Consider the following 18,874-nt stretch of genomic DNA (forward strand, 5'->3'; position numbering starts at 1 on the left):
GCTTGCAAGTTCCTGCTAAAAAGTCCACTGATAGCCTAATGGGGGTTTCCCCTTGTATGTAACTGTCTTCTTTTCTCTTGCTACTTTTAAAGTATTTTATCACAACTTTTGCCATACATTAGTAAGTGTCTTGGTGTGGACCTCCTTAGGTTGTACTTTTGAGGGGATCTCTGTGACTCTTGGATCTGGATATTTGTTTCTTTCCCCAAATTAGGGAAGTTTTCAGCTATTATTCCTTCAAATAAATTTTTCTGCTGCCTTATCTCTCTCCTTCTTCTGAGAGCCCTAGAATGTGGATGTTATTATGCTTGATGGAGTCACTGAGTTCCCTAAGACTATTCTCAATTTGCATATTTTTTCCTCTCCTTTTGTCAACTTGATTACTTTCCATTCTCTGTCTTCTAGGTCATTAATTTGTTCCTCTGTTTCACCTAGCCTGCTATTTATTCCATCAAGTGTATTTTTAACTTCATTTATTGTGTTCTTTTTTTTTTAAGATTTTATTTATTTATTTGACAGAGAGATCACAAATAGGCAGAGGCAGGCAGAGAGAGAGAAGGAAGCAGGCTCCCTGCTGAGCAGAGAGCATGATGCAGGGCTTGATCACAGGACCCTGGGATCATGACCTGAGCCAAAGGCAGAGGCTTAACCCACTGAGCCACTCAGGCACCCCCATTTATTGTGTTCTCGACCTCTGATTGGTTCTTTTTGATCTCTGTATTAAATATCTCACTGATGTCTGCCACTTTTTTTTTTTTTTTTTGAGAGAGAGAAAGAGAGAGCAAGTGAGAGAAGGGGGTGGGTACAGGGAGAGAGAATCTTAAACAGATTCCACACTGAGCATGGAGTCTGACACAGAGTTTGGTCTCATGACCCTGAGATCATGATCTGAGCTGAAATCAAGAGTCAGATTCCCAACCGAATGAGCCACCCAGGTGTCCCCAGTGTCCCCAGTTTTTTTTTTTTTTTTAGTCCAGTGAGTATCTTTGTCATCATTACTTTAAATTCTCTATCAGGCATATTATTTGTTTCCATTTAACTTTGGTTTCTTGCCATGGTTTGGTCCTATTCTTTCATTTGGCAGATGTTTTTCTGTCTCCTCATTTTGTGTCACTTTTTGTGTCTGTTTCTATGTGTTAGGAAAAGTTAGCTACTCAGTTGCTCTTAATGATAATAGCCTTATGAAGAAGATGTCCTGTAGTGCCCTGCAGCACAGTATTTCCTGCTCCCCAGGGCCTTGCACTTCAGGGAGTATTTCTTATGTGTGTTGTGTATGCTCTGCTGTTGAGTCTTGGTCTCTTTTTTCCTTAGTCCAATTGTTTGCAGAGGCTATCTTTGCCTATTGTGGGCAGCAAGGTGCAGTGGTCTGCTTACAAAATGAGACCTGCCTCCGCTCCTGCTGGAACTGAGGTCCTGCAAAATACTCAGGGGTCAGGTGATGTGGTGTTGACACGGTTTGAGCTGGTCTTCTGGGGGAGGTGCCTGCAGTACCAGTACTGAGGTGGGCATGACTGAGAAGGGTAAATCTGCTGAAGTATGTGTGTGTGTAGGGGGAAGGTAAGGAGTGTTGGTGCTGCACTGGTTCCCACAGGTGGCCATTGTTTATGCTGGGGATGAAGGGAGGGAAATGATACCTGCTGGCTCCTTTGCTACTGAAGGGGCCTCCCCATGATCCCTGTCTCTCTGGGCTGTACACTGATATGAACAGATCAGTCTTCCTCCTGTCTGTCCCCTGCATTTTTCAAACTGCTGGTTCTATGCTGTATCTGCATGGGCTGTTTGTCATGATATCTTTTTAAGGGCAGGGACTCCACTTCTTAACACCTCTGGGCTCTACCACAGCCAAGCCTACTGATTTTTTAAAATAATAGACTTTAAGTCCTACTGGTTTTAAGAACTCATGAAATTCAGCCCCTCTCACTTTCAAAGGCAAATATTATGTAGATTCAAGCTCCCTATTTGTGAGCTTCCCAGTGTGAAAAGTCTGTTTTTGACCTTTCTCTATGCCATTGGCTCCCTCCTTCCTGAGAAGGCCATTGTCCATTTTGTTCCCAGACCCCTTTTTACCCTTCCTACCCTTTTTGATGTGGCCTCTTCTTTGCCTTTAGTTGTGGAGTTTCTTGTCCCATTCTTCAGGTCATTTCCTGGGTTATTTACACTGGCATGGGTGTTAGCTGTTGTATCCAGGGGACAAGGTGAGCTTTGGGTCCTCCTTCTGCCAACTTCCCAGTTGAACTTCAAGGACTCCCTTTTGTCAGATCTTCTTTTAAATGTTTTATTTCCCAAGAATGCTTCCCATCATGCTTCTTTTCAGGGCCTTCAATATTCATTGTATTCTTTTGCCAGTAATCACTTGCTCTCAGGTGCATCTTGTAGTCCTCTGTGGTTTTCATGCACTGTGGGACCCATCAGCTGCCTTCTGTGATTTCCAGGCATAGTTCCAAACTATGCCACTGTCTCAGTCTATTTAGGTGAAACAGAAACATTTCCTCAGCCAGCCCACAGCTAGCAGAACAGTGCAAGCAAGTTCCAGTCTGCTTTTTCCATCCCAAGGGAGGGAACTGGGAATTGGGCCATTTCTTCCCAACTGTGTCTTGTCATGTTGCAGAGGGGATTGTGCAAAGGCAAGCAAAAATCTGGAATTTACTACCATTTTGAATGTGGCTTTACCTTGATTACACATTCACTTGATTACTGCAAATATTTGACTATTTTTCAGAGCTCATTTAAGGTTATTTGATTAGCCTGTAGTTTTTGTTTGTTTGTTTATTTCCCTGAGGAGACAAGGGCCTGTAGTTTCCTGGTCTGCCATCTTGCTCTAAAATGACTTTTATTTGATATCATCTATGCCCTCTGTCTTCATCATTGATATAAACAATAGAGAGGTGCTCACATTAATAATGTATTTTAAAATAACCATTATGCAGGAAAGAGAGGCAATGATGGGTATCCCCAAAATAATGTCAGAGTCAGTGTCAAAAAGAAACAACTCCATGCTATGTGGAAATAAATGTAACCAGGCAGATTTTTCTCTTTATACCCATTCCTTCTCCTATAATTGAAAATGTTACCTCTTCTGGGTTATGAATATATGAATATGAGAATATTCATAAACTTAACAATTTTAAAAAGTTTTAACTCTCCTAGATATAGTTATTAGATTTCAAGTCTACAGTATACTTTATTGTCTCTGTCATCTGTAATTGCCACACACTCCCGTCTTTGTTCCTATAGTTGTCCAAACCTGAATTATCTTCTTATATAAATGCTCTCTATACTTAGAGGCCCATATCAAACTCCATTGTTTTCCAGACTTCATCTCTGAATGCTCTACCTTACAATGCCCCCTTTCATCTTTGAATTCTTCTTACAGGCATTTATATACACTGGAACATTTAGCTACTGAAGAGAGTTGAGCAGGAACTCCTTGGCTTGATAGTGCAGGTATCATTGTGCCTATCTCCCAGGTTAAAAACCAAAACCCAAACCAAATACACTAGCAAATTCTTGATCCAATACACTGCTATACTATAAAAGATGTAGAAACCAGGTAACTGAAAATGAGGGATCAGGTAAAAAGGGGACTGCCTCAGGAATTCTCCACAGTGAGAAGGTATAGGAGGGAAGAATAAGGAGTGAGGTAAAGTCCAAGGCTGAATACTTGCCCAACCATAGTTTTACCAGGGACCCTATTCTTCCCACAAGTATTATTTTCATCTCAGATTTCTATTTTTGTATTGCTTTAATTTCATATACCTGGTAGATGAAATCAGATCTTCTTGGTTGTATGAAGATGAACTCATGATTCTATGTATGAAGTAATGTGTTGGTTCAGTACTAGGATTCTTTTTTTCTTCCTGGAGAAGTGAAAAACATGTGTTAGATAAAGTCGAGTTTGACATGTACTTTCTCACCTTACTGGCATACTTTGCACTCGAATCTACACCGTAATAAAAAAAAATTCTAGAGATTACTTAAAAGATGAATCTCTTAATTCTAATGAAAAGGTCTCTTTCCAAAAAAAATTTTTTTTTTTTTTTTTGGAAATGACTCAGTGCTGATGATCTATATTTTATATTGGAGTTTGAATAGTTTTTAATATAAATTTAAACAGTATTTGAAGAATATAGTTTTCCATTTCTGCACTTTACAAATATTTTAAATCCTATTTTACTGAGTACAAAAAGAAAAAGAACAGAGACATAACTCTGGTCAATTCAGAAGCTTTTCAAGTCAACCATCTTAATATGTACTCTGTTTGTTGGGAAGTCATGTGATTTCATGGCCATATTTTTTATGAGAATATCTTTATTGTGATTTTTCTTAAAATCCCAAAAAGCTACTATTATTGGAATTATTATTCATATAATCCATTTTGAGTTTTTTTTTTTTTTAAGATTTTATTTGAAAGAGAGAGAGAGAGCACGAGCAGATGGAGGGGCAGAGAGATGGAGAGAACCAGGATCCCTGCTGAGCAGAGAGCCCAACACAGGGCTCCATCCTAGGACTCTGAGATCATGACCTAAGTTGAAAGCAGACACTAAGCCCACTGAGCCACCCAGGTGTCCCTCCATCTTGAGTTTTGCAAATGTTATGCTATAATATTTCTTTAGTTATCTATGAAGCCAGCATTTCTGACTATGAGGCTCAAGAAAATTATTCTGAAGACTGCATCTGGTCATGAAATCACACATAGCTTCCCAACAGATAGATCAGAATATGCATTAAGATAATTTACTTGTTAAGCTTCTGAATTGAACAGAGTTGTATCTCTGTTCTTTTTCTCTTGTTCATCTCAGCTTTTGTCCATACCCAGGAATCATGTCAAGTGGATACTCAATAGAATTTTCTTACCAGGAAATCCTAAATCATAGACCCTTTCCAAAAACATGTTTTGGTACCAGTTTTTGGACAGGGCCATACCCCAATGATCACTGAAATCCAGACCATCATTTGAGGGGTATGATATTAGGGACAAGAGCTATACTCCATGATGATAGTGGAGCTTATGGGCTGGTTATAAGGGTGACATTTAAAATATTTTGATTAGCTTGTTAATTTTGGGCATGTTGTCTAAGTAACTAAATAATGTGGCTATGTAGCTTGCCCAAAGCACACATAGCTATTAAGTGAGAGTCAGGATTTAGACCCAGACAATCTAAATTTGTATGAATCTTTTTTAGATTGTCTGGATATTTACCAGCCAAAATACAAAGGAACTGAAATTTATTAAATTATAGATTTAAATAATTAGCTTGCATTTCTTTTCAATGGTTTCTATTTTATGTTCTCCTTGGGCTTCTAACTAATCTAGGTCTCTTTCTATTATCTGCTTTCCCTCCATTGAGTGTCATGGGTTCATCTGTTAATGATTTCTTTCATACCATAAATATTACTAGGCTTAGGAGGAGACTGGAACCATTTTAGTGTTCTTTTATGGCTAATTAAGATACATTCTCAGACAGAATTTCTGAAGATCTCTACTCTTTCCATTGATATCGGTCACTGACAGCTATGTTTCTCATTCACCTTATTCTGTGGCTTTTTCTCCTGAGAGCCTGTTTCAGTCATGGTTGCTGAGCATGTGGCCATGTCAATCTCAGCAATAGCTCTTTTAACTTTTCTTTCTTTTGGTTCTACTATATGATTTGAGGTTGCTTCAGTACTTTCAATATTTACACTGGATGTGGGCTGACAACATTTGCTTAGAGACAAAAACTTTTTCAGGCTACTTGTGCTTATTGTTGGCTTAGGAGAGACAACTTTGCTTTCTATTGGCTTCATGGCTTCTTTCACTTGGTCTTCAAATTGTTCTCTTAAGCATTCTTCTTGTACAATTTCTTTTAAAACAACTTCATCTTCAGACATTAGCTCCTCTTCTATGGTACTTGCTGAATCTTCTTGATCAATATCATGAGCTACTAACCGAATGATAAGATCTTTTTTGTTCTGAACATCTTTTAAAAGCTCTACCTTGGTGATATCAGGCTTTCTTATATTCTGAAATGAATTTCTGCAAACAGCCTGGAATTGAAGGTACATTGCATATTAAAAACAAATGCCTCAATCAATCTCCTGTGGTTCTATTAGAATTTAACTACTTTAATATGATTTATAGTTTCAGTTTAAGGAATATTATCTTCAACTATTTGTATATTAACAATGTTTTAAAAAGAAGAAACAAATGAAAGTTATGAAAAATATTTGTGGTGTCTAGCATTTCTTTTATATTCCAGAGATCATATTAATCTATCAGAACCTACTCCAAAGTGTAGAGGAACATCTAACACTGGTTTCTTTTCTTTTCTTTCTTTCTTTCTTTCTTTCTTTCTTTTTTTTTTTTTTTTTTTTTTTGCTTAAACTTAAATTAAATTAAACTTAAATTTTGTTGCTTCATAATTTACTTTTTTTTTCCATTGACCTTCAAAGTTTTGGGACAGAATAGACACTATAATCTATTTTTCTAAAATTCTAGATAGGCAATCATAGAGAATCCTAAATGTACATATAGTACATATAGTACATATAGTCAACCAAAAAAAAAAAAACAAGATATTGTCTGATCTTGGCTTTTAAAAATGATGAATAACCAGACTTGTGAAGGTCTTTGACTCCTTAATCCTTATTCTTCCACTCCTGAACCTTTGGTTATATTTTCCAAAAGAATTGTCAAAACAAGTCTTAATTTATTTTATTTACCCTTCTAGTCAAGTCTTACTTTCCATTTCCAATGTCTAAAGACAAATCAAAGAAAAGACAATTGTAGATAACAGAATTTCTCTAATTTCTGTTGTTTTTGATGATGCCACAGAACCTCCAAACTGACTTAATAATCATAAACCTCAACATCCTTTGTAATACTGCGAGCCAGTTTTTCAGACAATGGTGTCCTAAAAGAATATCTTCTGTGGAAAAATATAGAAACAGCTGTTTAAAGAAATTAAAACACAATCAATTTTGATTTTCTGTGTCAGTAAAGGGAATTAGTGGTTTAGAGAATCAAAAATCACCCCATGTGGTTTTGGAATTTATTACTGTACATAATTTTGATATGTATATGCCTAGTGTGTTGGGAATTTATACTACTCAAAACAGAAAACAAAGCCCTGTTACGGAGCCATCAAATGTGTAAGTTCTTTGATTCAATCTACCTTTCTTTTTTTTTTTTTTTTTAATTTTTTTATTTTAATAAACATATAATGTATTTTTATCCCCAGGGGTACAGGTCTGTGAATCGTCAGGTTTACACATTTCACAGCACTCATCATAGCCCATACCCTCCCCAATGTCCATTTCCCCACCACCCTCTCCCATCCCCCCTCCCCCCCGCAACCCTCAGTCTGTTTCTTGAAAAAATCATGTGTCTTAATAGAGTTCTCTGTATCTATTGCTTTAATGTACTTTTTTTTTTTTTAATTTTTAGGATGGCTTTTCTTCCCCTTAAAAAGATACAGGTGATTGTTTTGGTTTATTAAATATTCTCTTTCCTGCTTGGTGTGTTCTATAAATGACTTAAACAAAGAGAGGGAATGACTAAAAGTAAGATTTGTGACAGAAAATTCTACAGATAATTAAAAACCAATTTTGAGTAATGTTATTCTACAGTCTGTTCACACAAATTAAACCCCCAAGGGATTACTTGTATATAAATGAAGACTGCTAAATAATATGCTAATAGAATGATGAGAACACATATATAAGAACAAAATTAAGGGTGAAAAGGACTGTCCTCTGATCCAAAAAGTTTAGGGCAAAGAAGATTAAATTATGCCTCAGCTCATAATGATCTCAATATTTGAGTATGACAACATAAAGCACTAATTGACATATTTACCAGCCCTAAGACTTAGTTCAGTGTATTGCAGAACAGCACTGGAAAAAAATTCAAGTTTATGCTCCAGGGAGAAAAGGTCTATAAAACTTTGCTCTAGGCCACAGATTATTTCCCTAAGTACACTCAGTCTTCTAATGAGTGAACACCATCAATATAAGGGGATTTGACAAAAATCAAAATGTGTAGGTCAGTGTAAGTATATAGGCCAGACAATCCTTCTGTCCTCAGTGGTATAGTTTCCATGTAACAAGGACAAAGTTTTGATATTTTAAAGTCCTACTTAGTTTAATGTATTTGGGGCCCTAGTATAGAGCTTTAAGGCAGAGCTAGGTCCATAGCAAGAGGAAATTGGTTCATCAAAATGGCAGCATTAGGGTAGCTGCCCAAGGTCTAGAATACGGGTAAAAGGGGAAACTGGGCACTTTACTGAGAGTATAGAAAAATTTGAAGAAGCTAATATAATTGAAGTAAAATAATAAGAAACCAGTATAATCTAGGATTTTTAGTGGAATGTTTATTAATAAATGTTGCTAAAAGTAAAAAGTTTACCACTGTATAAGCTATAATTTTGAGAAATTAAACTATTTTAAACTTTTTTAGATAGTTTTTGAAACCTCATATATCCTGATATTCTATTAACTGGCCTTTTAAAACTGCTTTTGATATCCACAATAAAGAACTTACAGGAGCTATGCAGGATTGTGTCTCTTCTGAATTGGCAATTGAAGATTATAAATACCAGTCAGCCTTATTTACTGTTAAGGGTAGGTCCCTGCCTTTTTGTTCTTAAAAAAAAAAAAAACCACTCTGAACTGATTTTCATATGAAAATGAGCCCCTAAACTGATATGGCAAGTCCCAGTAAATTATATGACTATATGGATGAACCCATGCAACCAGTTCTCCTATAGGGCTTGACAGTAACAACAAAAATGCATTCCCATATGCCTGTTGGAGGAAGGGAATCACAGAACCACCATGTCTCACTATTTACTTATGTTTTTACTATTGCTTTTGCACTTACCTCAAAGGGTTTTACATCCAGTCGTCCCAACTTATTCAATGAGGAACGTCTTTCTCTCTTTATCTTTTCTACATTGGATGTGTCTGGTAAGGAGTAGCTTCTCCCATTTATTGATGCCTTTCTCAGTTCTGTTATACTATGTCCGGTTTTTCTTAAACACTCCATCTTGAGTTTCTCAAGAGGTTGAGTTTTTACAGAAATTACTGCTAAGTGTTCTGAGATAATTTCTGGATCTATTTTGATGGGTTTATTCCCAAAATGAGGAACTATTTTAATTGGAAAATTTCCAGTTGAATCTTGATATGACTCTTCTTCCTCTAACTCATGTGTTATATCAATAGCAGCATGCTTTTGGGCCTTTTGAATAATTCTATCAACATCTAGATTTCCAAAGAGATTAGCATTTGAATTCTTTCTGGTAACTGTATCTAATGGAAATTGTGAAACTCCACTAATAATTAAACTAGCCACTTTTCTAGAGAAAACAGTGTTTGTACATTTTATATCATCATAAAGTTCTTCCTGGGTTCCAGACTGTTGGAGTACATTACTATAAACAGAATCAATAACCTGAGAAATCATTTCTATACTTTCTGGATTTAAAAGGTGTTCTTCAGGATTAGCAGCAACAAGATTAATATTACTTTGGGAAATTTCAGCTGTCACAGATTTTGTCAGTTGAGATGCAATTTTATTTAACTCGGGCTTTGATAATTTTTTTGCATCTTTGCTTGAGGCACTTGGCAACTTTACTATCTTAGCCAAAAACAAGGCCAGTGCTTCCTCTAAAAACCTGGCATCTAACATAGAACCTTTTTTGGATGAAGACTTTTCCTGAGACTTAAATTCACCAGCAGTTTTGAGCACTTTTTCCATAATTTTGACAGCTTCCAGAACTAATCCTGAACTTGATACTTTGTCCTCTACTTGAGGTTGAAATTCAGAATTGGAAATTTCCTTCACCATTAAAAGACCTATTATATCAGAGAGGACATTACTTTTACCCATTAAATCTTTAAATACAGAAGTGTGTGAGCCAGAGTGCTTTAAAACACTGGCATAAACAGAATTAACTACTTTTTCAATAGTTTCATTGTTAGCTAAAGGTACAGTAGGCAATTCCTTGGCTGGTGATACAAGTTTAATCTTACTTTTGGAGATAAATTCTTGTATTGAATTTAATATTTTTGAGCTTATTTTTTGCATGTCAGTTTCTAGAGATTTGGTTCTTTCCTTATCCACTTTTGGAAACACAGATAAAAGCTTTGATAAAAATTTTACAGCAGTTTCTTCTATTATATTATAAGGCAGTATATGAACGTGTGATGGTTGAGGCTGGAGAGCATCAGGAGTTTGGATAACATCTTTAAGAATATTTTCAACAACACTGTCAACTTCTGCACACTGATGTGGAGTTAGCTCTCCAGAAAAATAGTTTTGCAATTGACTGCCAGTCACTTCTTTTAGGACTAAGTCAACTATGGTTTCTGAAAGGATTCTGCATCCGCTGGCTACACAATTTTGTATTATCTCTTGTGATCCATACTGTGACAAGAGATTATTATAAATAGAATGAATCACTAATTGAATAATTTCATCATCATTGGGATGTAAAGGTTCCACATATTGTATGGTCATATCTTTATCTTTGGAGATTGCTATTGTAACTGTATTTAATAATTTCATTTGAAGGAAATCCAGTTCTGTGAACCAATTGTACTCAGATGTTTCTACTTCAGTGTTGGATACTGTTGAAAAAATTTTGGCTAAAAGAGCAGAAATAACATTTTCCAAAAATTCATGAGGCAGCATGATAGTAGATGGTGATAATGGTTGATATTCTTTGCTGGCTGTTTGTACCACCTTTTGGACCTTCCTAACAACATCCTTAGATTCCAGAGGCAAACATGCTGAAACTGGAACCTCATCACAAAATATGAAATTAAGCTGATGTTGAAAAATTTCATTTATCACTGCACTGGTTAGTCTTCGTGCTAAATTTTCCCCATTATTTTTAATATTCTTACAGATCAAGTCTTGAGACTTATATTCCTTCAAAATATTGCACACAGAAGAATGGACAACTTTGTTGACCAATGTTTTATCAATTACTTGTATTTTATCTAGGAAGGGTATCTTATTTGATGACAGTGTTTCAGTCATTTTATGCGTAAGTGGCATTTTATCCACAGTTATTTTGTTAATGTTGGATGATGTTTCGTCTGTAGTTGTTTCTTTATGCCTGGGAAGTGCTTTAGGAACTGATGACACTTTATCAACAGATGGAAAAAACTGATTTCCCTTATGTGGCCTAAATACCTTAATTTGAGCATCTGAAAATTCCTTCAACAGTGACTCCATAAATTTCATAGCTATATCATAAAGTTCAGCTTGATTTTTACCATCATCACTTACATTTTGACATCTGTCACCTATTCGTGTTTCTGATGATGAAGAAAAGAGCAATTTGTTAACCATCTCGATGATAACATCTTCTAAAAATTTAGCAGGAACAATTCCAGGTTTACTTTTTGATGGGTATTGAAGACTGTCTGATTTACTAGGTTCATTTTTAATCTCCTTATTTTTCACATTTTCTGATTTTTTCCCTCTCTTACTCTCTTTCTCTTTTTCTTTCTCTCTCTCTATCTCTTTCCTTCTTTCTATACTCCTCACTTTCTCTTTTTCTTCTTTCTCTTTGATTGGAAGATTTTTGTTAATTGAGAGGGATGAATCTTTTGTTGAAACAGACTGTGTAAAATCTTGGCAAACTTCTTGAATTACATGTGATGTTGTATCATTTAGGGGAGTTTGAGGTTTTGAATAGTCTGCTGATTCTCGAGAAGGATATAATTCTAAAATATTGTCATAAATGTTTTCAATGACATTTTGAACGTATTCATAATCTGAGTACTGTTTCTCATTTATATCTGTTTGAGATGGAGGGTCTTTTTCATCCTCTTTTTTTGGCTTTTGGATAACTGTTTTCAAAAAATTTTCTATTGTGGTCTCTGTATTCTTCACTTTGGATGTCAGGGATAACTGAAAGGGCTTGTCTTCCTCCTTTGATGTATTTTCTCTTGTTTTGTCAATCTTATTTTCATTGTTTATTTCAAAATTTGGTCCAGGTATTTCCTCCTCATATACTGTAACATCAGTAACTACTGGAGATTGTGTGTGTACCTTATTACCTTGTCTCCTCTCATCCTTTGAAGCTGATATGCTTATCTTCTCAATTTCATTATTTTTAAGAGTTACCCTCAAATCTGGTTCCTGCCTGTCTTTATGTTTCACACTAGTAGTTGGGCAAGTGACTTCTGATACATTCTCGTACTTTATTGAAATTTCCATTTTATTTTCTGTCTCTTTATTTTCATTTATCACATTTGCATCTGGCACTGATAACATGTTATTCATGTTGCTTTTCATAATTGTAGTTAGAGAGGTAACTACTGGATCTTGGATGTCACCTTTTTTCATTGATGTCTCTTCAGTTTTGAAACTTTTCTTTCTACTTATTGTACTGCTATCTATTTCCAAAGTATCTGACACATTTTTCTGGCCTGTGGTTACAGAAGTGTGTTTATATGATTGTTTTGGTAAAGCAAGTTCATTCCCTTTCAAGCATGTGTTTGTCTGTGTAGAGGTTTGCTGCGGTAGGTGCTGAACCCTTTGGGTGATGTTATCTGGATTTAGAAATGAAAAGAAAGTGGAAGACCAGTCTCCTGAAAAAAGTGGTTGAATCTTGAAAGCAGAGATTGCCTTCTGAGCTAAAGCAACAATCATTTCTGCTACAACGTTACTTTTGTCATCCTTCTGAATATCACTAGAGCCATATTTTCCTATGAACTGATCATACACAAAATTGGATATCTTGTCAACTGTTTCTTTATCAATTGGTGGAAAAGAAAACATTTCCTCAGCATTTGGTAGAACTTTAATTTTATTTTTCCTAAATTCTCCTATCAGAGAATTTGCAAATTTTATAGCTAAGCTCACAATGTCTGGCTCTAGCATTTCTTTTTTCTTAGAATCTTCAGTAATACTTGGAAGAGAATAAAATTTATAAACAAGGTCAACGATTACATCTTCCAAAAATGTAGCTGAATATAGAGCAGGCTGTGTCTTTTCTTTACCGGGTTTACTAAGTACGGACTTTTGCCCATAATCAGATACATCACTGGAAGATTCTTCACTATGTAAAAATGGCTGCAGATGATGATCCATGATTTCCTTCATGATGAATCCAGCTATTTTACTGAGGAATGAGCCTCCTCTTTTGTCTGCACCTTTCTGTACTTCCGCTTGAAATTCAGATTTTTTCAAAATATTATTACATATAGAGTCAACCAAATTCTCAATCATTTCTAATTGCATAGTTTCTGCATTCTCCTCTGCTGTGGCAAGACGGATCTCATGTTCAGAAATTTCTTTGATAATTTCATCTGTCAGCTTTGAAGTTGCATCTACAAACTCATCATCTGAGGTGACTTCTTCCTCTTTTAGTTCACTTTCAGTGTCAGGTGAAGGGAAGATATGCACTAGCAGCTTGTAAATCATATCTTCCAGAAGAGAACGAGGCAGCACAGTAATACATGATGGCAAGGTATGGCTATCACTTGTGATTACATTGAGCACATTTCTGATGATATTATCAGCTTGGGGGGAAGAGTAGGAAGAAGACACTAATTCTCCTGAAACTAATGATTGCACCTGATAATCATAAATTTCCTCTAATAGCAAATAATATATTTTTCTTCCAAAATGAACAGTGTCACTTTGTATAGCCCTGTATACTTGAATCAGAGATTTATATTCATCTAAAATTTTTTCATAAATAAGGTTGACTGTTTTTTGAACAATTTCTTTATATCCTTCCGAAAAACGCATATCATCATCAAAGTTATCTGCAACTAAAATCTCTGATGTGGTAAACTCCTGAACAATTGAGTTTACTAAGGTTGTAACAATGCTGGCAATTTTGGTTTTTACTGTATCTGGGTTTTCAGCAGCCAAGAAATTATGTGAGAATGCATAAAGGAGTTTACATAAAAGCTCAGAAATTACTTCCTCCAAAAAGAAAGCTGAGTTCACAATGAAAGACAACTCTCTTTGTTTAGAATCTGCTACATTCTGTTTGTATGTTTGATCAACTGCAGATGAAACAAGAGTTTTATCTACAGATAAAAATGACTGAAGATGGTGGTTAAAGATTTCTTTTATTATAAAACTTGCTATTTTTGAAACAGGTATGTTACTTATACCTTTTTTATCTTTTTTAAGAGATTGGTATAAATTTGAATATGAAAGATCAGCATAAATGGAATCAACCATAGACTGGATATCTTTTTCTGAAATCATACTTTGTTCTTCATTTCCATGTTTAATAATACATATTGCATGTTTTGAAATTATTGACATAATTTCATTTATCAGTTTTATGACTGTATTACTTAGATCTGATTGAGAAGTAGTTGGGTGTTCTGTTCTGGAGGCCAGTGGACTCATCTGAGATATAAGCTGAGTGACAATTTTTTCCAAATGAGTATGTGATAACATGGTAGTATATATTGTTGATGTCTGCCTTTGAAATCTTGATTTGGTAATGTTACATTGAACCCTCTTCATCAAAACATTAGTATTGAGTTTGGAGTGTGACTTTAAAGGAAGCTTTCTTACAAGGTTTGGATGAATTTGGAAATCAAAAGTTTCAGCAAGGATGATTTTGGTTATCCTTGCAGCTAATGTCTTTGTGTCATTTAGAAAATCTTTGTCAGGTGTTATTTCCATCTCATATTCTTGCAGAAGTTTGCTGTACACCTTATCAATAATGTTCTTGACTCTCTCTCTCTCCACTGGAGGCAAACACAATTGTTCCTCAGCATTTTCTAGAATACTAACTTCAAAGTCTGAGAATTCCTCTGCTATCAAATGTATGAGTTTCTCAGCTTTATCAAACAGTTCATCTTCTGAATCTCTTACTGGTTTTGTTTGTACAATGCCTAATACCCTATGGACTATTTTGCTTAAAACCCCAGAGACTACATCTTCCAAAAAGGTTGAGGAATAAACAGTGGCATAAAACCACTGCTTTTTCTTATTGTCCAAATATGTGTATGATGAAGAAGGTAATAAATTTCCATCCACAAATGGCTTAAGATGGTGTTGACAGATATGTTTAATGATAAACCCTGCTATTCTATCAATAAAAATATCACTACTGCTTGTGATATTTTGCTCAAATGGTTCTTGAGACTCAGAGTTTTGTGAAATATTTTTGAATACTGAGTCAACGAGATGCTGAATATCATCTTCTGAATAAACAAACTTGGTTTCTTCTTCATTTTTGGAAAATCGAATTTCATGTTGGGAAATTTTCATTCTAATATCACTGATTATCTTTGAAGCAATTTCATTGAAATTCGCTCTGGATCTGTCTTTTGGAGTTTCCCTGTCTGGAACAATGCTAGATGCAGAAGGAAAGATTCTAGATAATAGTACTCTTATCATGTCTTCTAAAAACGTGTATGGAAGCAAAGTGTTATATGGAGATAAACTCTGACTTGGCTTGGTAGATTTACTGATGTTACCAAGAATGTCCTGAACAATATTATCAGCCATTGAAATTGAATGAGATGATGATGACAAATCGCCAGAAAAGAGTGGATGAAGAAGGTAATCTGAAATAGCTGCTATAATTAAATTGGTAATATTTTCCACAAAAATATCACTGTCTTTAGACTCTTTATCAACTTCAGGGTCTAGCCCATGCTGTTTTAAAACATTTCTATAAATTGAGGTGACAAGTTCATCCACAATATCTATATTTACAGAGGTGTAAGATTGTTCTTTGTCATCATATGGAAAGTGAATTTTAGCTTTGTTAAAATGGCTATTTATTGAGTTCACTATTTTTTGGGTCATATTTTCCAGTTCAATTTCAGTGTCATGCTTTGGACTAAAAATCTTTGATAAAAGTCTGGCAACAATTTCCCCTACAAATGTCTCAGGATAAATACTTAAGGGTGATGATGTCTGGAATCTGTGAGACTCTATGACTTCATTAAGAACCTGCTTAACCATATTTGATACTGCATCCAATGGAGTCTTTGGACGAGGCAAACCTTCTCCACACAAAAATGGCTGAAGATGATTTTCAATAATCTCTTGGATAATAAAACTGGCTATTCGATCAGTCATAATTGGGCTTCGGCTGACTATACTTTTCTGTATTGAAACAAGAGACTCAGACATTTGCACAATATTACTATAAACAGAATCCACCATCTTCTGGAGGTTTTTTCCAGTACATAGATACTGATTATCATATATAGTGAACCAAATTTTATGTTTTGAAATAGCTGATATAACCTTATTTATTATACAGGTAGACATTTCATTGAAATCAGAACTCATGAAATATTTGTTCCCCAAAGGGGAAGCCTTGTTGGGTGAAGGAACAAGTTGAGATAAAAGTCTTTGGATGATATCTTCCAAAAATGAGTGGGACAACATGGTGCTGTAGCTTGTTGAAGACCTAAACTGGGAAGTAAATTTTCTCATGTTATTTTGAAGTTTCTGCAATATAATTTCAGCTTGGAGAGGGTAATAGGAATTTGGAATGAGCTTTCCTCTGAAGCAAGATGGGAGTTGGTAGTCTAAAATCTCTGACAATATGCCATTAGTTATTTGTTCTGCTATTGAGGTATTGTCACATGCTTGATTATCATCACAGGTCACTTTCACTTTATATTGCTGTAAAACATCATAATAAACTGCATCAACAATTCTACTAATAGTTTCCTTATGGATTGGTGGAAAACACAGCCTTTCTTCAACATTCCGTAAAACGGTAACTTGTGCCTTATTAAACTCATTGACTACATTGTTGACAAATATTGTATTCATCTCATAAAGCCAGTCCTCTGTGATATTTTTGTTTTTGTCCCACAGTGAAGTAGAGAGATTAAAAAACAGTTCTGAAATTATTTCCTCCAAAAACGTGGCTGAGTATACACCTGTATTTATATCTCCTGGATAGATCTTATTATGGATGGGTATTGAATCCACATCTTTTGTTCCCTGTCTTTTGAGAGGTGACACAGAGGTGGAATTTACTGAACATTTCTTGCCAAATGGTGCTTTTACTTCGGAGCTAACCCCACTGGGATTATTCAGGGATCCTGTCAAAGCATTACCATCATAACTCATGAATCCTAAAAAGGCTTTACTTTGTCCTAATTCTGTTAATTCTGGCCCTTTTGCATTTATGAAACTAGACTGCATTCCTTTTCTTGTATACTTCAAAGACTTGTTTGCAAAAGGTGGGCTTTGGGGGAGTTGTACACTGTGACATAGTTTGTCCATCAATGATTTAACCAAGCTGTGGGAAATAACAGTAAGCGTAGAGTCTGATGATAATAAATCTTGATCCATTTCTGCCAGATTTTCTAAAAAATCTGACATATAATCTCCTTGAAATTGTTCACAGTCCATTTCTCCCTTACAGTAATCAAATTCTTCATCTTCTACACTTTGCAGTGTTTTTAAAAGTTTACATTCTTCTGCTGACATTTCATTGAAAAGAGGGCTATTATCAAGTAAAACAGTGTTTGTGCATTTTTCCAAAAGTGTTCTGATAAGTTTCTCACACACAATGTTGAGAAGAAAAACTGATTTGGGGGTAAGGCCTAAGTTATTTCCAAGTAGGCTATTACTTTGCTGATCATCTGAGGATGGAAAAAATATTCCTGCTTTTTTATCAGAATTCATGGCTTCACTTGGATGTTCATCTGGTAAAAATAAATCTAAAACAATATTAAAAACTTTATTGACTACTTCTTTGGATTCACGAGTTTTTAGGGTACCAATCAGATTGTCTAACTTACATGCCAGATAATTTAATTTACTTTTTTGAAGGAGATGATCAGTTTGGTAATTAGATGATTTCCAATCTCTGGAGCCTTTCTGTCTTTCCATGGTATTTGTTTCATTGCAAATGGTCACACTATTTCTTCTAAACATGGAAAATGATTTTTCTCTTCCATTACTTTCAAGATGATGGTTTATTCCTATTTCTTTGGACATTACATGAATCACTCCTGTTAAGAGATCCTGAAAGAGATTATCAAAGTCAGCAGAAGCTGCTCTTGGGCAGTAAATGTACTTTGTTTTTAAAGGAAACATTTGCTGTGCAATGTCAACCTCTATAATGTTACTGTTAAAAAGGATTTCAGTAACGATATCAGAAATACTTAAAGCAAGTTCTCCAATAGAAATTGACCTGCTTTCAAACATTTGAGAATCAATAGAAATAATCTTGTTAAATCCTACATTTTGGCTTTCCAGTATTTTCTCCCTTTCTCTACTATCTTTGGTGTTACCAGAAATGCTTGAAGTTAAATGGCAAATGATAGACTCAGTGAGATGTTCACAAAGTTGATTAAGTGAAGAATCATTGTAGATACTTCTCAGAGGCTGTTTTGATTCACATCTTTTCCTTGACAATGTAGAAATAATAGACACCTTCTCCTCACTGGAAACTGGAAAAAAAAATTACCACTTTTAGCATGCATAAAGAGAAATATGTAAAATTCAATATATTGATAATTATTTACATTTGAATTTCACCTATGGAATATCTCCCTAAAGAAAAAGAAAAACATAGTCAAGAAAGAAATTGGGTTTTATTCAGACATTTATTACCCACCTGTGGAATCTGAATTTTAGCCAGAAAATTGAGAAAATAACCCTAAAGAATTCAAGTCTCTCAGTTAAGTGCTGATATCTGTCTTGCTTAGATGGGTTAGGAGCTCTAAGAAGCTGGAGATCATGGAGCAGAAAACTGATTTCCAAGTTTGATGTTACAGTTTAGCTTGTCTGCAGTGATCTCTAGAGAGCTCATGTAATTATTTAAAATTTATTTTTTAGTGAAAATATTTAGTGTTAGGTTACCTGTTACTTTTTAAAAAAGAATTTATTCATTTATTTGTTTGGGTTGGGGGGAGGAGCAGAGAG

At 35.1% G+C, this 18,874-nt stretch overlaps 1 protein-coding gene across 1 annotated transcript in view; it reads right to left on the minus strand.

Annotated features, from left to right (window-relative positions):
- Positions 1-18,874, minus strand: part of FSIP2 (fibrous sheath interacting protein 2) — a gene marked incomplete at both ends in the record, with an annotated part of 90,774 nt that overhangs the window by 19,192 nt on the left and 52,708 nt on the right. Inside the window, 3 exons of the mRNA XM_080799173.1 lie at positions 3,757-3,857; positions 5,530-6,024; positions 8,858-18,399. Of these exons, the coding sequence (XP_080655299.1) occupies positions 3,757-3,857; positions 5,530-6,024; positions 8,858-18,399 (10,138 nt within the window). The remainder of the gene's footprint in view (positions 1-3,756; positions 3,858-5,529; positions 6,025-8,857; positions 18,400-18,874) is intronic.

Source organism: Martes martes, assembly GCF_963455335.1.
Source record: "Martes martes genome assembly, chromosome: 3".
In the NCBI taxonomy this organism is placed as follows: domain Eukaryota; kingdom Metazoa; phylum Chordata; class Mammalia; order Carnivora; family Mustelidae; genus Martes; species Martes martes.